The sequence below is a fragment of the Crotalus tigris genome, unplaced genomic scaffold (genome assembly GCF_016545835.1).
Source record: "Crotalus tigris isolate CLP2741 ecotype Arizona unplaced genomic scaffold, ASM1654583v1 scf7180000024363.772921, whole genome shotgun sequence".
Taxonomy (NCBI): Eukaryota; Metazoa; Chordata; class Lepidosauria; order Squamata; family Viperidae; genus Crotalus; species Crotalus tigris.
Window position 1 is genome coordinate 147,501 of NW_024100531.1, and position 20,720 is coordinate 168,220.

Consider the following 20,720-nt stretch of genomic DNA (forward strand, 5'->3'; position numbering starts at 1 on the left):
CATCTTAATTTCATTTGGTTTCACTGAAAGACTATGGATGTTCTGGTAAAGCACACAGAATATGCCAGCCGAAAAGTCATCGAAGGAACGGTATCTTCAACCATCTTTCAGTTCGGTCCAACTTTCATTCTCTTTGTCTACCTTTTAAGTTTCAGTTCCAACCTGAATTGTTAACAACCAAGACAGTCTTCCAATCGTACTTATTTTCTATCAGTTCAACTCATAATTCAATAGAAAATGAAGAGTTGCAATTCGTACCCTGAGTTTACATAGCCCAAGAGACGACACAAACAATTGTTATTTGGAGCTAAAGGCATGTAATGCAGATGACCCAGCTTTGGCTTTGTTAGAAATTCAAGAAAGAAGAATAGAATAGAATAGAATAGAATAGAATAGAATAGAATAGAATAGAATAGAATAGAATAGAATAACAGAGTTGGAAGGGAGCTGAGGGGTCATCTAGTCCAACCCCCTGCGCAGGCATGAAACCCTATCCCATTTCAGACAAATGGCTATCCAGTTTCTTCTTAAAACCTTCCAGTGTTGGAGCATTCCCAGCTTCTGGAGGCAAATCGTTCCCGATTAATTGTTCTGTCAGGAAATTTCTCCTTAATTCCAGGTTGCTTCTCTCTTTTGTTACTTTCCATCCGTTGCTTCTTGTCCTGCCTTCAGGTGCTTTGGAGCATAGCTTGACTCCCTCTTTTTTGGGGCAGCCTCTCAAATATTGGAAGATGCTATTGGTTTGGTTTAATCTTCTGATGGTACTTAGATTTTGTTTTTTAAGGGAGATTTCTGAGAGTTGGACATTGCTACTTCTGTCCAAGGAAGAATTCATGATTCATATTTATATCTCTGACGTCAACAGGCATGAGGTCCCAAAGCTGTTTTTTTTCAAAAGGCAACTGGACTTTCTTTATTTTTCCTTGAAGACGTTTCGCTTCTCTTCCAAGAAGCTTCTTCAGTTCTTCAGAAAAGAACTGAAGAAACTTCTTGGATGAGAAGCGAAACGTCTTCAAGGAAAAACCAAGAAAGTCCAGTTGCCTTTTGAAAAAAAAAAGCACCTTTGGGACAACCAAGACCTGGATGACTGAGATTCTCCACAGATATTCAACAGGCATGAACTAGAAATAAGATCTTGACAAATGCTAAAATCAAAAGCGTACTGTTGTTTGGCTTCACACTTTCTAAGCACACAGGCAAAACTGTCTGCCAAAATGGAAATAATAAGGAGGAAATTTTTGATGGATAAGGTGCCAAATGGCATAGCAGGGAGGAACACAAATGAGAATTTATCAGTAGTTAAAAGCCCTTGTCGTCTTTTTTTGTTGTTCCTATTTTCAATATGAAATTGTGCAATTTAGCAGGAACTCGCCGATATAAAAATGAGATACGATTCTGAGTGATGTAGCCTTGATGCAACTGCCAATAACAAAATAAATATAAGGAAGTGAGGTTGGAGAGTGAAAGAAATGCAAAAAAGCAGAAAGAAAAATAGAGAGGCAATCTCCAAAAATAGCATTTTACATTACACTAGGTTTTTATTCTTGACCATTGTAATCTTTCAGCAGGACTATAATTCTCATATTTCTGACATTCAGAAAAAGTTTTTCCAAAGGGAAAAACATGGGATCTTGGATGAAAATCCTGGTGAATTTGAAATTGCATTGTGCTAATAATGAACATGTTAGGGGACTGGGGTAGGGAAATGCAGTGTTAGGCTTCGGGACGGAGGGTCACGTGTGAATTTATCTTCTGTTCAACAGAGGTTGCCTGGCCTAGCTAGATAAAACTGCTCTTGTAGCAAAGAAATTTTGTAAGGTTTTTTTTTTTGTAGAGCTTTTACAAATTTTAATTGTTTTTATATTTGTATTTTTGCTGTTTCTGGGCCACCCAGAGTTGCCTTATTGGTTGAAATGGGCTGAAGCAAGAAAACAAGCAGGAGGGAGGGAGGGAGGGAGGGAGCAAATGAATGAATGAAGAAAGGAAGGAAGAGAGAGGGGGGGAGGGAGGGAGGAAAAGAGAAAAGGGAATGGGATGGATGGAGGGAGGGAGGGAGGAAGGAAGGAGGGGAGGGAGGGAGGAAGGAGAGAAGAAAGGAAGGAGGGAGGGAAGGAGGAAAAGATAAAAGAGAAGGATGAATAGATGGATGGGATGGGATGGGATGGGATGGGAAGGAAGGAAGGAAGGAAGGAAGGAAGGAAGGAAGGAAGGAAGGAAGGAAAAGAGAAACGTAAGAAGGGACAAAATGAAATGTGAATGACAAAAATTAAAATAAGTTTTTAAATTATTTTAAATAATTAAACTGAATTGCTGAATGGTCCTGAAGCAAGTTGGCCCTGGTGAGTTGGCTCTGGAGAGTCGTCCCATTCCGCTTTGGTCAGGACTCTTAGCTTCCTCGATGAAAAGATGTTGTATAAACGGACATAACACATAAGTAAGCAGCCCAGCCAGCAGTACTTGCTGTGTCATTCCTGGATGTCTTGTTGGAGTCAACTGGATGATGGAGCTGTCCGAGGTCCTGCAGTGTCAATCGGATGATGCTACCCACAAACAACTGCTGAATTCTGTAATATCTGAATGATGGCCCTGCCTAGGCCTGGACTTGAAACAGAGTTTCAAGAGATCAGAAGGCCACCACATATATTATTGTAGTCTGGAAGCAGAAAGTTGACGACAGAGACTTCTGAAGCGGTCTTCTGCTGAGTTACCCTTTGCTCTAACTTCGGCCAAGATGTGTTGTAGCAACAGCAGTAGGAACAGTTGAACTATGAAGTCATAACATAGTTAAATAAACATATTTAACCAAAGATGAACCAAAGCTACAGCTGAGCAGATGAACAGAGAACACAAATAATTATCTGAGGACGAAGTAGGCTTGTAGTAGAGAAGAGAATGGACAACCACTTGTCTGGAAGGGTATAGGGCAGGGGTAGGCAACCTTGGCTCTTTTATGACTCGTGGACTTCAACTCCCAGAATTCTGGAACCAGCATGGGGGAACTGTGGTCCCTTCATGACTTGTGGACTTCAACTCCCAGAATTCCTGGGCCAGGATGGGGGAACTGTGGCCCCTTCATGACTTGTGGACTTCAACTCCCAGAATTCCTGAGCCAGGATGGGGGAACTGTGGCCCCTTCATGACTTGTGGACTTCAACTCCCAGAATTCCTGAGCTGGCATGAGGGAAACTTTGGCCCCTTCATGACTTGTGGACTTCAACTCCCAGAATTCCTGAGCCAGCATGGAGGAAACTATGGCCCCTTCATGACTTGTGGACTTCAACTCCCAGAATTCCTGAGCCGGCATGGCTCAGCTTGGAAACCTCTCCCTTTCTCCTCAGCATGGCTGGCTCAGGAATTCTGGGAGTTGAAGTCCACGAGTCATAAAAGAGCCAAGGTTGCCTACCCCTGGTATAGGGTCTCCTGATGGAGCAGGGGGTTGGACTAGAAGACCTCCAAGATCCCTTCCAACTCCGTTGTTCTTTTCTTTTCCAAAGATGGCCCAGAATGTCTCTTAGATGTCTCTGCATCAGCTTGCAGTGTTGTTTGGAAAAAAAAGCAAAACCAAACCACACATTCCACTGGATTACAAAACTGATGGCAGTAATAAACAGTAACTACAACATGCAATTATCCCAAGTCAGGATGAGGGAAGAGTGATGTGGCCGAGAAACTCCGGGGAGGCAAGAAACACCACTAATTGATTGATGCCCTACTCTGCAGAACGCCTGGCTTGCTAGAGCAATATTTTAATAAGAGCAAAACGCAGCCAGCAACCTTGCTCCTATCAGGTCTTAACAAGATCAGGTTTGGCTGTGCAGTCGGCTACAATTACACAACCCCTACCATCAGCCCTGCTCGGAAAGTAAATCTCTTCAATATATCGACTGATTTCACTTTCTTAAATAGGATATTGATTTATTCCACTCTGGGGGAACGGAGCTACACAAATGAACATCGGCGGCTGGACGCTCCTTTTACATTTATTTGACACGTGCCCATTTCAGAGGGGCAAAATAGCCTTACAAGCGGCTGCTAACGTCAACGCTATTTTAAAGCTGAGGGACACAACTTTTCCCCCTGTTTCTCACTGTCCGGTGGTAGAAACTGGTTGGGAATAAGCTACAGCAGCGGTTCTCCACCTATGGGTCGCGACCCCATTTGGGGTCGATCGACCATTTCACGGGGGTCGCCAAGCAAGGCTGTCCGCCATTTTTTTCCCCTTTTCCGGCGGGTGCCTTACCTCCCTTGGGCTGGGCCAGCTGGTGGCCCAGCCAGTGGTCGGCCTGCTCCGTCTCTGCCGCTTGCCAGCTACGCCTCGGCCAGCAGAGGGGGCGGCACCACGCATGTGCAGCGCTCCCGGGCAGGGAAAGTCCTCGACTTACGACCAGTTGGGTAGTCCTTGACTTACGACCGGTTTAGTTCTCGACTTATGACCGGTTGGGGGAGTCGCGGCATTAAAAAGGTTGAGAACCACTGAGCTACAGGTAGGTGCGCCACTTACGGTCATAGTTCAGCCCCCAATTTTTGTTGTTAAACGAGACAGTTGTGAAGTGACTTTTGATCCACTGTAGGAGCTTTTTTGCCGCAGTGGTTAACTCAATCATTGTGGGTGTTCAGTTAGTAACAAGGTTGTTAAGTCAACCTGGCTTCCCCATCGACGTTGTTTCTCGGAAGGTCCCAAAAGGGGATCACGTGACCTCAGGACACTGCGACCGTCATAAATATACCATATTTTCCCCCAAAATAAGACCTAACAGGAAAATAAGCCCTAGCGTGATTTTTTTCAGGACGCTCGTAATATAAGCCCCACCCCAAAAATAAGCCCCAGTCAAGATCGTCAGCCAGACAGATGCATTTAGTACATCCTGACCAGCTCAAGGTGGACTCAGCCTCCCATCCTTCCAAGGTCGGTAAAATGAGGACCCAGATTGTTGGGGGGGGGTGACATGCTGACTCTGTAAATCACTTAGAGAGGGCTGTAAAGCATCATGGAGTGGTATATAAGTGCTATTGCTATTTCTTTCTTTCTTTTTCTCCCTCCCTCCCTCCCTCCTTCCTTCCTTCCTTCCTTCCTTCCTTCCTTCCTTCCTTCCTTCCTTCCTTCCTTCCTTCCTTCCTTCCTTCCTTCCTTCCTTTAGTTTGGTAAAATGATGACCCAGATTGTTGGGGGCAAATATTTTGATTCTATAAACTGTTTAGAGAGAGAGAGAGAGCTGTAAAGCATTGTGAAGCAGGATATAAGTGCTATTGCTATTTCTATCTATCTATCTATCTATCTATCTATCTATCTATCTATCTATCTATCTTTTTTCTTTCTTTTTTCTTTCTCCCTCCTTCCTTCCTTCCTTCCTTCCTTCCTTCCTTCCTTCCGTTTGGTAAAATTATGACCCAGATTGTTGGGGGCAAATATGCTGATTTTGTAAACTGCTTAGAGAGAGAGACAGCTGTAAAGCACTGTGAAGCAGGATATAAGTGCTATTGCTCTCTTTCTTTCTTTCTTTCTTTCTTTCTTTCTTTCTTTCTTTCTTTCTTTCTTTCTTTCTTTCCTTCCTTCCTTCCTTCCTTCCTTCCTTCCTTCCTTCCTTCCAATGAGGACCCAGATTATTGGGGCCAACATGCTGACTCTGTAAACCGCTTAGAGAGGGCTGTAAAGCACTGTGAAGCGGTATGTAAGTCGTAAGTGCTATTGCTATTGGAATTTGGCTGGCAGTGGAATGCGTAGCTATGAATCATTGGAGCTACTTCCTATTAGATAGCTCAGGAGATCTCAGGAATGTATTAAGAAACAGGAAGCTAAAGTGCAACTAGTTAATTTTCAGAATTATGTAAGCTAATCTCTTTTCTCCTTTCAATAAATCAGGTTCATAGGATTCTAACAATCATGGCTATGAGCAGCTGCAAGGAGTTTGTCTGTATTATTTTGATTATTTTGATCCTACATGTACTTCCCCCACCTTTCGTCCACAACTGAACTGCCCAAAATTTCTGTGGCTAGCGCTAAGTGAGTTGTGCTCCATTTTACGACCTCTCTTTCCACAGTTGCTAAGTGCCGTTAAGTTAGTGACGCAGTCGTTAAGCGAATCTGGCTTCCCCATTGTGCTTGTCAGAAGAAGATCGCAAAAGAGGATCTCATGATCCCAGGATGCAGCAACCGTCATAAATACAAGTCAGTTGCCAAGCGTCTCAATTTTGATCGCGTGACCGTGGGGACGCTGCCACCGTCGTAAGTGTGAAAAACAGTCCCTAAGTCACTTTTTACAGCGCCGTTGTGACTTTGAATGGTCACTACACGAACTGTGGCAAAAGGAGGGCTGCCTGTGTTCCAGAAATTCAACCAGGGAAAAATCAGAACTTCAGAAAAATGAAAAAAAAAAAAAAAAAGGCAGTGCCAAAGGAATTATGGATAAGGAATTGTATAGGGCACAGGATACTAGTGGTTATAATAACATTGGTCCACATCTCTCCTATCTCTGGAGCAGTGTTTCCCAAACGTGACCATTTTAAGGCATGAGGACTTCAACTCCCAGAATTCCACAGCCAGCAACGCTGGCTGTGGAATTCTGGGAGTTGAAGTCCACATGCCTTAAAATGGTCAAGTTTGGGAAACACTGCTCTGGAGGAACCCAATTCCTCATGATGTCCTTCCAAGCTTTTTTAATTACACTCGTGAAGATATACCTGCACAAATATAATATTTTATCCCAGGAAGGCGCGGGGGGGGGGCAAGCAAAAATAAGGCTTTACCTTGTCTCCAGGGGGATGTTACTGTTTAGTAACCAGTTGTCCTGAGCGTGCGTAGATTCTTGGTTCCCTGCCTGTGTCTCTCCGGAGAGCGAGTGGTCTGTGGGAGCAGGGCTGGGATTACTGCGTGGTGTGAAGTTCCCCCGATTTAAAGAGTTGATGGATGCCGCGTGGTGCTGGTTTGGCGTGTGGGCGTGAGAAAGAGGAGGGGGAGGCGTCCGGAGTCTGGAGGGGTTCGAAAGGCTTGGATGATCTGCGGGAGGAAAATAAATAAATAAATAAATAAACCACGAGGGGCTTGAAAATGGAAAATCCCTTCACTCGGGTCATCGAAAGCGGCCCTTAGCCAAGTTCCGTGGCTAAGCGAAACATCTGTTAAGTGCGTTTTGTCCCATTTGACGACATTTCTTGCCACCGTTATTAAGTGAATCCCTGCAGTTGTTAAGTTAGCAAAGACGGTCGTTCAAGGAAATCCGGCTTCCCCAATTCACTTTGCGTGTCAGAAAGTCACAAAAGGGGATCACCTCTCCTCTCTCTCTCTCTCTCTCTCTCTCTCTCTCACACACACACACACACACACACACATACACACACACACTGGGGACAGTGCAACCCTCATAAATACACCCCAGTTGCCAAGTGCCTGAATTTTGATCACGTTTATCATGGGGAGACTGCAACAGTCGCGAAGTGTGAAAAATAGTCCCAAGTCCCTTTTTTCAGGGCCAATGTGACTTTGAACCATCGCTAAACGAACGGCTGTAAAGCGAGGACTCCCTATCGGCGCATCAAGTCAGTAACGAGCGGAGTTCCCAAAGGCCAACTTTAATTTCTGGGGAGTGGGAAAAGACGTTTATTGCCACATCTGCTCTCTGAAACGGCTGTTTTCTAAGATGATCAGGGGACTGGAGGCTAAAACATTTAAAGAACGGCTGCTGGAATTGGGGATGTCTAGTTTAATGAAGAGAAGGACGAGGGGGGACAGGATAGCAGTCTTCCAGTATCTCAGGGGCTACCCCAAAGAAGAAGGAGTCAAGCTATTCTCCAGAGCAGCTGAAGACAGGACAAGAAGCAAAACAGATGGAAACTCATCAAGGAGAGAAGCAACCTAGAACTAAGGAGAAATTTCCTGATCACGAGAACAATTAGTCAGTGGGATGACCTGCCTCCAGAAGCAAATGAATGCTCCAACATTGGAGGTTTTTAAGAAGAGACTGGACAGCCATTTGTCTGAAATGGGATAGTGTTTCCTGCCTGAGCAGGGGGTTGGACTAGATGACCTCCAAGGTCCCTTCCAGCTTTGTCATTCTGTTATTCTGTTAAGGTGATTCTGAGCAGTTTACAGGTTATAATCTGTAATATGTTGTAAAAAAACAGAGTCATTTGATGATTAACATTATTCTTATTATTACTATCATCATCATCATAGACATCAGACACCAGCTTAGTTACCATCTTCTACCTCCATCCAGGAAAAGTTATTTTTCTTTCAACAATCTGCCTCCCGCTTCTTCCTTTTTAGTGCAACCCAGAATTGGAAAAAAAATTCACACAACTTTTAGGGGGTATTCTTGGCTTGAATGCCTCTTTTTGACAGGAAGATGGATCCTGCGGCAGACGTGGGGGGGTGGAATCACTCCAGTCCCACAGCAGGAGCCTGAACAGCCCCCCCCCTTTACCTGTCTCGCAACCTCAATGCTTCCCTCCTTCCTTTCAAAACACATTCTGGGGAAAAAAAAAAAAAACAGAGCCAGGAAAATAAGAAAGAAGTACAAAATACTTGGTACAGGCAGTCCTCAACATACGACCACAATGGAGCCCAATGCGTACGTTGTCCCGACCGTGGTTGACTGAGTTTTGCCCAATTGCACAACTTCCATTGTGACAATTGTTAAGTGAACCCCTGCAGTTGGTAAGTTGGTAACACGGTTGTTAAGTGAATCCGGCTTCCCCCCATTGATTTTGCTTGTCAGGAGGTCGCAAAAGAGGATCACGTGACCCCCCCCCACCAGGACGCTGCAACCGTCGTAAATGTGAGTCAGTTGCCAAGCGCCCAAATTCTGATCGGGTAAATTAGCCAGCGAAGGCGTTTGTGTGGGAATCAGAGGTTGGAAAACTGAAATTGGAAAATTATCTTTATAGCTAATAAAACCTTTTCCCTCCCGCCTGCGTCGCCCAATTACGTCTGAGCTTTGCTGCTGCTTGTGACACAGTGGTTGGCTTATTTAAACTTGCCACGTTTTGCTGTGTTAATTTAACGTGTAAAGAAAACATGACACACAAAGCGGTTCACACTCTTTGTTTCTCTTTGCTGTACTCCTTGTGCAGCAGGCATCCTCCCACCCTTCGCTAGTCACGGGAGCTGAATTATTAGATGCAGTTTTGCCGTTAGCTAACATTACTTGCATTGCAAGTAGTCCTTTGAGTTACAGCCTTTCATTTAGTGACTGTCTGAAGTCAAAACGGCAGGGGAAATGGCCGTTCTTTCACACTTGGCAGCGTTCCCCAGGGTCACGTGATCAAAACTTGGACTCTTGGCAACTGGCTTGTACTTGTGACGGTTGCAGTGTCCCGGGGCCACGGGATCACCTTTTACGAACTTCTGACAAGCAAAGTCAATGGGAGGAACCAGATTCACTTAAACGTGTTACTAACCTTCCGTGTTTTCCCCTAACTGGAAAATAAGCCCTAGCTTGATTTTTTCAGGATGCTCGTAATATAAGCCCCACCCCCAAAATAAGCCCCAGTTAAGATCGTCAGCCAGACGGACGCATTTAGTACCGTATTTCCCTGAATATAAGACCTAACCGGAAAATAAGCCCTGATGCGTCTTTTGGAACAAAATTTAATACAAGACCCGGTCTTATTTTCCTGGGAAACACGGTAACCACTGCCGTGGTTCATGTAACATCTGTGGGAAGAAAGGTCGTAACCACTGTCTCACTTAGCAACGGAAATTTCGGAGTCAATTATCGCCGTGCGTCAAGGACTCCATTGTACTGCTGACTTCTCCTCTTGGGGTGTTTATCACGCCGTCCATTCTTGAGGGACATCGCATCGCTGCTTCTCTCAGCTTCACAGAAGGTGGTGGAGGCATCTAGCCAACCTTCGCTGATCTTGAAAGCGGTCCTGCCCACTTGCAGGCACCTCCAGGTAGTCAACTCCAGGTCCCTCCACTTGAAGACCACCTTTTAACCTTCTGAGGTTAAAGGTTAACTTTTAACTTCCTTGCAAATCTAAATCTGCCAAATTATTTCCTTCCCAGCTAAGGCTTCCCCCAGAGGTCTCCAACCTTTTGGGCACCAGGGACCAGTTCGGTGGAGAGAGGTTTTTCCAGGGACCAGGGTGTGTGTGTGGTTTTGTGTGCTGCCTGCATCCCACGGATGGGGCTTTGTTTGTGCGGACCAGTTGCTGGCATGCTGTGGCGTGGTACCGGTCCACAGACTGGGGGTTGGGGACCCCTGGTTTAACCCATGTTCCAGCATCCTACTGGGAGCAAGTTTTTTTTTTTTAAAAAAAGCTGGAGAACGAGCAGAGGAGGAATATGAAACAGGGGTTGGGGGTCAGGAGTTAAGCTGCTCCTTTGGCTGTATTTATTAGACAGCCTATCAATCACTCTCATCTCCCGGAGGATTAATAACATCCGGAGGGAGCAGGTGAAGACCTTTATGGACCCAGACATTTGCTTTCCATTCTTTGGGCTGCTGCAAATTTCAATCTTGAAATCTCAAGTTGCAGGTAACAAAAAGCTTTAAAGGCAATCTAAATCTAGAGATCGGCGCAGCTGTCAAGAGGAGTAACACAGCCATCAAACTACTGAAAGCAACAGGACTAATCCTTCTGTTTGATGCCACTGCTGTGTGTCCCGAGCTGTTACAGGTAGTCCTTAACTTATAACAGTTCATTTAGTGACCGTTTGAAGTTACAATGGCTCTGAAAAAATGGACTTAATGATTGTTTTTTCACCTTTAACGATTGTTGCAGCCTTCCCATGGTCACGTGATTTAAAAATTTGGATGCTTATTATCATGTATGGTGGACATGTGTTAAAGCAAAGAGGTATTGGACAAAAACACATGCTTGGCTAGAAAAAACATTGGGAAAACATGTAGATTTTAAACCTGAACTTTTTTTATTACGTATAATGCCAGAAAAGATCGATAAACAAAGTACAAACTTAATTTTACATGTGATAACAGCGGCAAGAATCATATTCACGCAACACTGGAAACAATGAAGAAATATCACCCAAGGAAGAAACAATTTAAAAAATACTGGAATGTGCGGAAATGGACAGACTTACTATGAGGTTGAAAGAAAAAGAAGAAACAGAATACTGTCAAACGTGAGGCTTATTTTATCAATGGCTGGAGAAAAGGATGAAGGATTAGGAATTAAATTTGTATTACTGAATGATAAACTCAGAAAACACATTTCTTGAAAAAGTACTCTAGAAAGAGTGCAGAGAAGAGCAACAAAGATGATCAGGGGACTGGAGGCTAAAATATACAAGGTTGCTGGAATTGGGAATGTCTAGTTTAATGAAGAGAAAGACCAGGGGGGGACATGATAGCAGCCTTCCAGGATCTCAGGGGCTGCCCCAAAGAAGAGGGAGTCAAGCTATTCTCCAAAGCCCCTGAAGGCAGGACAAGAAGCAACGGATGGAAACTAATCAAGGAGAGACACAACCTAGAACTATGGAGAAATTTCCTGACAGTGAAAACAATCAGTGGAACAACCTGCCTCCAGAAGCGATGAATGCTCCAACACTGGAAGTTTTTAAGAGGAGACTGGACAGCCATTTGTCCAAAATGGTATAGGGTTTCCTGCCTGAGCAGGGGGTTGGACTAGATGACCTCCAAGGTCCCTTCCAACTTTATTACTACTACTACTACTACTATTATTATTATTGAATTATATGAAAAAAATAATAAAAATTTTATTTAAAAAATTGGATGCTTGGCAACTGGTTCATATTTACCCCGGTTGCAGCGTCCTGGGATCATGTCATCCCCTTCGGTGACCTTTTGACCAGCGAAGTCAATGGGGGAAAGCCAGATTCGCTTAACAATATTGTGATTAACTTAACAGCTGCAGTGATTCATTTAACAACGGTGGCGAGAAAGGTTGTAAAATGGAGCCAAATGGACTAAACCAGTGGTTCTCAACCTGTGGGTTGGGACCCCATTTGGGGTCGAATGACCATTTCATGGGGGTCGCCAAACCATGCTGTGCACCATTTTGTTCCCTTTTCCCTAGCTGTCCTACTCCCTTATTGGTGGCCACACCCACTTGGGGGTCACCACAACATGGGGAACTGTATTATGGGGTCATGGCATTAGAAAGGTTGAGAACCACTGGACTAAACCAATGTGATTAAGTTTATCCTGGTGCCTCCCACCCAGAGTAGAGGCCCTGAAAGGAATAGATGGGGACAGACCGGGTCAGACCCCTTGAAATGGACCATAGGCTGATGGTTGTGCTTTTCTGTTCCTTCCTACCCCCTCCATTCTTTTGATCCCATAAAAAGAAGGAAAAAAAAAATCCCTCTTGCCTTCCAAGTCCAAACAAAGACATTTTTTGTTCAAAAGGATCCCACCAAACTGCAGCATAAACTACGGGCAATTTCTGTCTGGCAGCTGTGATTTTGACACCTGGTCTGTCAAAATAATTAATATCTCAGTCTGGGGGGGGAGGCCTAGGTTTTGCTTTTTTGCACAAAGCTTCACTCATTCTACCCCCCCCCCCAATACATCCATATTACCCCTCCCGAACTTCTCATCACTCAACAGGCTGGAAAAACTACGGGTGCCTGGGAGTGGATAATTTTCTTGGGATGGATGGAATTCTTTAACCCCTTTTAGGGTGGTTAGATCTTATTTGCAAAGGAGAGTAAAGTGGACTTTTCAATTCGGGTCGAATCATCTTACGTTACCCAACGGAAACACAGTTCTGTCTACTGGTTAGGTAAGGATTTTTCAAAGTATCTTGACAGGACGCTACATTGGACAAGAATCAGAATCAGAATTGAGCTGGGAGGGGACCTTGGAGGTCTTCTAGTCCAGCCCCCCTGCTCCAATAGGCGATCCTACACTGTACCATTTCAGACAAGTGACTGTCCGGTCTCTTCTTAAAAAGCTCCAGTGATGAAGCATCCACAATGTCTGGAAGCAGGTTGTTCCACGGATTAATTGTTCTCACTGTCGGGAAATTTCTCCTTAGTTCTAGGTTGCTTCTCTCTTTAATATCTTCCACCCATTAATTCTTGAATTGCCTTGGAGAATACGTCAACCCCTTCTTCTCTCCGACAGCCCCACAGCCCTTCCCTCCAAACACTAGCCAGAATTAAAGCAAACTCAGCTTAGCTTATTGTGCAGATAACCATCATCTGCCTTTGCCCATCGCTCCCTTGCAACTACTGTAGCATCCTTCTTCTAAACATCCTGCAGCAGGATTAAACAACAAAGGACTTTTGCATGCCTGCAGATCCTTTCCTTGCTTTGCCAAATGTACATTATTGGGAACTTAACTTTTTAATTAAAAACGAGTCTTTCAAAATTAGAAATTAATTAGTTAACTTAATTCCATATTTTGAAAGGAAGACCCTGTTTTAACAAGAAAGGCCAAGTATCATATTTATATTTAGAACGCCACTGGGCTGATGCAGACTGCAAGGCTTCTTAGCACATAAAGCCGGAGATGTGTATAGACTAAGAAACAACACAAAAGCTAAGCTGCAGAGAAAGAAGTTTAAAAAAGGCAATGAACAATTTGGCTGATATCTAGAAAGCAGGTACTTTTTAAGAAAATCCCATCAAAGCCAACATTTTTAGAACAACTATCCAACCCCAGGACATCAATTTGGGAGATGGATGGGGCAGACAGAGGCTTTCCAAATTACAGAGCCTTCAATTTACGACCAAAATTTGCGCTGCTAACCGAGGCAGTTGTTAAGTGAGTTTCGTTGCCATTTTGTGACCTTTTTTCCTCACGGTCGTTAAGCAACTCACTCCAGTTGCTAAGTGAAACAGGCAGTTGTTAAGCGAATCTGGCTTCCCCCATTGACTTCACTCGTTGGAAGCCAGCTGGGATCGTTACCAATAGTGACCCGGTCATAAATGTTGCAACTGTCATAGTACATGCCAGTTGCCAAGCGTCTGAATTTTGATCACGTGACCATGATCGTAAATGATCGGAAGTCACTTTTTTTCAGTGCCGTTGTAACTGTGAACGGTCACTAAATGAACCGCGGTAAGTCAAGGACTTCTGTATCTCCCGTAGCAAGCATAACTCCGGTTCCAAGGGATGCTCTCTTTCAGGCATGCAAAAAAAAAAAAAAAATTTCTCCGCTAATTGCAGAATTTTGCAACGCACATTTCCAATCAAGCAACGCAGGGAAGAAAACATGCATTTGGAAATAAGCATGCACATTATTTGTGGAACGTAAGGAATCGAGTTCCATGCAGGAAAATAAATAAATATCCACCTTTTTTTTTCCCACCCGCCCCGCTGAGCTCTCGAACTGTTTCACAGCACATTAAGCAGGGGAGGAAAATGATAATAAATTGGTGTAATTTCAGAGCAGAGCCTAAAGATACGTTTATCTGTAACTCAAGGAGCTTCACTTCAACCTTTCTCTCTTTGGAGACAGGAAAACAAAGTAAGCTGGGGCGCCCGACTCCTCACTGCAAGCGTATAAATTAAAGAGCAGAAAGAATTACTGACTGGGAGACTTTATTACTTCTAATGTAATACATGCAGTTCGGTCAGCAGAAGGGGGCAAAACGCACTCAAAATTTCATTTAGAAAGGACAAGGTACACCATAATAAAAAGAGTAGATAAATAAGGATTGGCATTGACGATAGCTTGAAAGACTGGATTTCAAGGCAGACTGCTGCTTTGCTCCTAACAGCCTGTAAATCAATTTTATGCTAGAGGGGTTTTTTTTTTGTTTTTTGTTTTAACCCCAAGAGAGTCTAAATCTCTTTGGAGATGAAGCATGCTGTCAAACTGGATTGGAAACATGTCTGGGAGCCACATGGGTCAAAAAAGAGAGAATATAGCTATCCGTGGAACAAATCTCAGATGTTTGAAATCAACCTTTGCTGGGGGGGGGGAAGAAATGAGATGCTTGAGTAAGAATCATGGGTGCCATTTAAACCCGAATTCAGATGCGATAAGAGAGGAGGGGGAAAAAAAGGAAGCATCGTTCTCCCCCCCCCCCAGTTCTTGTTGTTGTGCCTTTTGTATCATCTTGTTTGACAGAGATGGATGATGCTACCGCAAGGCGATAGAATCAAGATCACGTGAAGTGTGAATACCACTTTATGATGCCTTGATGAGACCACACTTGGAAAATTGAATCCAGTTTGGGTCGCCACGATGTCAAAAAGATGTTGAGACTCTAGAAAGAGTACAGAGAAGAGCAACAAAGACGATTAGGGGGCTGGAGGCTAAAATATAGAAGGAACGGTTGCTGGAATTGGGTATGTCTAGTTCAGGGGTGGAGAACCTTGGCTCATTTTTGATTTGTGGAATTCAACTCCCAGAATTCTGAGCCACAAGTCATAAACTCCCAGAATTATCAGTCCACAAGTCATAAAAGAGCTAAGGTTCCCCACCCCTGGTCTAGTTTAATGAAGAGAAGGACGAGGGGGGACATGAGAGCAGTCTTCCAATATCTCAGGGGTGGCCACAAAGAAGAGGGAGTCAAGCTATTCTCCAAAGCACCTGAAGGCAGGACAAGAAGCAACGGATGGAAACTAACCAAGGAGAGAAGCAACCTAGAACTAACAAGGAATTTCCTGATAGTTAGAACAATTAACCAGTGGAACAGCCTGCCTCCAGAAGTTGTGAATGCTCCAACATTGGAAGTTTTTAAGAAGAGACTGTATAGCCATTGGTCCCTTCCAACTCTGCTATTCTGTTATTCTCTATGCATCATATGATTTTTATTATTATTTTAAGTTTATTATAGTCGCTCACTCTGATAAGATGCTGGGAAGCTTACAAATACAAAATAAATAAAAGCAATTAAAAACATCCAACCTATACGCAGCTTCTAGTTAACCATCATAATCAATCACTCAAATGAATCAATCAAACTCATCAACTCTCAGCCTGAGACCACGTGATTTGCATGCTTTTACTCTAGAGGAGCATTTGTCAACTTTGGCACCTTTAAGCTATGTGGACTTCAACTCCCACAATTCCCCAGTCAGCATGAATTCCATACAGCTTAAAACCGCCAAGGTTGAGAAACATTGCTCTAGGGTAGAGGTCTTCAAACTTGGCCCCTTCATGACTTGTGGACTTCAACTCCCAGAATTCCTCAGCCAGCATGGAGGAACTATGGCCCCTTCATGACTCGGGGACTTCAACTCCCAGAATTCCTGAGCCAGCATAGAGGAACTGTGGCCTCTTCATGACTTGTGGACTTCAACTCCCAGAATTCCTGAGCCAGCATGGGGGAACTATGGCCCCTTCATGACTTGTGGACTTCAACTCCCAGAATTCCTCAGCCAGCATGGGGGAACTATGGCCCCTTCATGACTTGTGGACTTCAACTCCCAGAATTCCTCAGCCAGCATGCCTGGTAGACAAGGCCTGGGACCCTCCCAACTGGGGAGAGGGTGCAGCTTGGAATTCTGGGAATTGAAGTCCCAACTCCATTGGAAAGGGGCCACATTAAGCAATTACTCTGCTGAAGATTTATAAATGATTGGTGGGCTCAAAAAATGGACATTGGGAAAATGACTTCTGGGAAATGAATAAATTTAAAAATCAGTCCTGATTGGCTGTTTCATATGGCATTACCCAGAACTCTTTGCACCAATAAACTCAATGCTAATTTTCCCTTCTGTTTTAAGCCATGCCGGTGATCAACTACAAATAGCAAATAATAACAAGAAATAAAAAATACACACAGTAAAATCTCCAGTTCAGCTGTCTAACTCTGAAATGCCCCCTCTTTTTGGCGTTTATCCTTTCTCAAGATTGTTAATAATTAGGCTGCTGTTATTTTTAAACTTTCTACTGCTTTTTTATTTTTTCTTTTATTATTGTTTGCTGTTTAAATTCCTTATTTTACCCTGGGCAGTTCTATTAATGTCTTAATGTCCTTTTCATTTGTTGCCATTTATTGTTCTGTTTGCTGATTTTTTTTTTTTTTTTTTTTGGCTGTAAACCAGTTTGGCTTTCTGTTAAATTGAAAACAAACAAGTATTTTACATAAGTAAATAAATCAGGCCTTTGGTAGACAAGTAAATAAGTGAATACATCTACTGCCAGGAAATTATTTTCCCCATTATTTTAAATAAAGCACACACAGATCAACCTAACTTGCAAGAATTGCCTTTGGCTAAATCTCAGTGTGGAATTATTACGCAGGCAATCCTTGACTTATGACAATTGGGACCAGATTTTTTTTTCATCACAAGCACAAAATCCAAAAGTGATATGCAAGTAAAAAATGTACTTAAATATATTCTCCTCTTTGAATAAGTTGATCAATTTAACCATTCCTGTTTTATCTTCCTTGGTATGGAAGTAGCGTGTATTTCTGTTTGCACCACATAATCTTTATCAACTATTACCATTTTTTGTTAACAAGGTTCACTGTATTCTTTCAAATTCTTTCACCTCACGGGGGGGGGGGAGACTCTTTTTTAAAATGCTAAACTTTTCTTCAAACGCATTTCTAAAAAATCAAAACATTCTAATAACATCTTTTTCTCTAACTTCTTAACGTACAGGCTTTGGACTTCAATATTAAATTTAGATGGCCCCTCCAAACTACCCTTATAGAATAATTTGTTTTTCTTTTTATAAATATCCTTTTTAAAACTCAAAAAAAAATTCTCTAAACTATTACATTTTTTAACTTTTTAGCACATATTTTTATTCTATGCGCACAAATGCAATCAATCTGTTGCATTAGTGAACATTTTTAGTTTCTTCAAAAAAAGATTAAAACACCAAAATATTAAAAAAAGGAAAAAACACAACAAAAAAAGACATTAGCAAAAAAGTGTCTTGACAAAAAAAAACACCCCTAACACACATACACACAACATCCTTCCTAGTTGAACGCTGATTAGTATAATACAGAATGTTGGTTCTTGCAAAATAGGCCAAAAGAATTTTAAATTGTTAAACTTCTTACAAGTTGTTAGCCTGTCATCGATAAACTATTAATTTTACATTACATTACATTACATTAATATACTATATTAATAATATATTAATAACAAACTGACTAGGAGAAAAACCAATAAAAATGAACATATTATGTAAAAAATATAAAAGTAATAAAAATTGTGAACAGTAATAAAAGAAAGACAAGACTGAAATTCCAAAACCCTCTGTTAACTGTTATTGTAATCAACTCGTAGAAAATTTACTACACTTCAAATCCCAAATATTAGCCCTAATTGGTAGTGGATCAAGTATTCAAGTTTATTTCTTTATACCATCTTTTATCAATTGCTGATGTATTGAATACAATAAGACCAGGCTCCAAAGCCAATCCATCTTCCCCCAAAAAACTTTTGCCCTTTTTAATGAAACAAATAATCAGAACTTTGAGCCATTTAACTAAACATAATAGTTTATATTCTCATCTCAACTTCTGCTGCTTCTAATTTATGACTCGAGTTACCACAAAGTCCCCAAATTTAGATCAAAAACATCCATCAGGCACGTAACTTTACGTCTGGCAGATTGAGGATATTACAAAACCGCAGAATTGAAAACAATATCCATGAAGAATTAATAATAGCCCTGGATAGAAATCCTAAGATTAGTAAATTTAAAAAATAAATAAATGCCAAGTAAACTTTTCATTTCTTTTTTTAATTTGGATTTTGCAGAAAGATTTTTGCTTTCAATTTTTTTTTTAAAAAAGATCTTTCTTTAAGAACAAAACTGTACAGATGGTCAGCTCTTGATTTACAACAGTTCGTTTAGTGATGGTTCAGAGTTACGACAGCACTGAAAAAAGCCAGATTCACTTAACAACCGTGTTACTAACTTCACACCTGCAGTGATTCACTTAACCACCGTGGCGAGAAAAGTTGTAAAATGGGGCAAAATTCCCTTAGCAAATGTGTTGCTTAGCAACAGAAATCTGAGGCTCAATTTTGGTCGTAAGTCAAGAATTGGTAACTCTTTTTCAGTGCTGTTATCACTTTGAACGGTCATTAAACGAATACTTGTAAATGGAGGACTACTGGTATGTAAGCTGGGATTTTTGGACACTGGATGTTTTTAACAACACTGGAAGTTTTTAAGAAGAGCCTGGACAGCCATTTGTCTGAAATGGTATAGGGTTTCCTGCCTGAGCAGGGGGTTGGACTAGATGACCTCCGAGGTCCCTTACAACTGATTCTATTTTATTCTATTCTATTCTATTCTATTCCGTATTCTATCCTATCCTACTCTACTCCACTCCATTCCATATTCTATTCTACCCTACCCTATCCTATTCCGTTCCATTCTATATTCTACCCTACCCTACTGTATTATATTCTATTCCATTCCATATTCTACCCTACCCTATCCTACTCTATTCTATTCCGTATTCTACCTTACCCTACCACACTCCATTCCATTCCATATTCTATTCTACTCTAACCTATTCTATTCCGTATTCTACCCGATCCTATCCAACTTTATTCTATTCCATTCCATTCCATTCTGTATTCTACCCTACCCTATTCTATTCTATTCTATTCTATCCTATCCCATTCCATGTTCTACCCTACCCTATTCTATTCTATTCCATTCCGTGTTCTACTCTACCCTACCTTATTCTATTCTATTCCATTCCGTGTTCTATCCTACCCTACCCTATTCTATTCTATTCCATGTTCTACCCTACCCTACCCTATTCTATTACATTCCGCATTCTTCCCTACCCTTCTATTCTATTCCATTCCGTGTTCTACCCTACCCTACCCTATTGTATTCTATTCCATTCCATTCTGTATTCTATCCTACCTTACCCTACTCTATTCTATTCCATTCCATATTCTACCCTACCCTACCGTACCCTAATCTATTCTATGCTATTCCATTCCATTCCATATTCTACACTACCCTATTCTATTCCATTCCGTATTCTACCCTACCCTATCTTACCCTATTCTATTCCATTCTGTATTCTACCCTACCCTCTTACCCTATTCTATTCCATTCTGTATTCTACCCTACCCTGTTCTATTCTATTCCATTCCGTATTCTACCCTACCCTATCCTACTCTATTCTATTCCATTCCGTATTCTACCCTACCCTATCCTACTCTATTCTATTCCATTCTGTATTCTACCCTACCCTACCCTACGCTACCCTATTCTATTCCATTCTGTGTTTACCCTACCCTGTTCTATTCTATTCCATTCCGTATTCTACCCTACCCTATCCTACTCTATTCTATTCCATTCCTTATTCTACCCTACCCTATCCTATCCTATCCTACCCTACCCTACTCTACTCTATTCCATTCCATTCCATTCCATATTCTACCCTACCCTACCTTATCCTATCCTACCCCACTCCGCTCCATTCCTTTCCATTGGTTGGGCAATTTTCCTGCCAGATTTAAATATATGTGATGTCCCTTGTAATGGGCTGCTGTAATTTAACCGCACTTAGAGAGTTTCAGATTGCTCAGCAGATAAGGGGAGGGAAAAAAAAAATAGCATCTTTCAGGAAAGCCTAAACTATTTGGGTAGAAAAGCGGTAAGGTAGTCAACATCTATTAAGCTAAACAAACAACGCGGGACACAGATATCTCCTCACCTTGCCTTCATCCTGTCTCTGTGCCTCCCCGACTGGACTTGAGGAAGTATGGATAATTATGCTGACTTGCATTGATTTCCCCCACCCCCAGAGGATCGATTACGGAGTTTGCCCAGACTGTTAATGACGGAGAATAGAACAAAAGGGCCAACAGATCGCAGTTTAAAAGAGTCACCT

At 42.2% G+C, this 20,720-nt stretch overlaps 1 protein-coding gene across 10 annotated transcripts in view; it reads right to left on the reverse strand.

The window, feature by feature from the left end:
• LOC120301006 (teneurin-4-like) overlaps positions 1-20,720 on the reverse strand; it is a 612,847-nt gene that overhangs the window by 144,428 nt on the left and 447,699 nt on the right. For all 10 annotated transcript variants that reach the window (XM_039327639.1, XM_039327638.1, XM_039327645.1 and 7 more), the window contains one exon: positions 6,745-6,994. In XM_039327639.1, the coding sequence (XP_039183573.1) occupies positions 6,745-6,994 (250 nt within the window). The remainder of the gene's footprint in view (positions 1-6,744; positions 6,995-20,720) is intronic.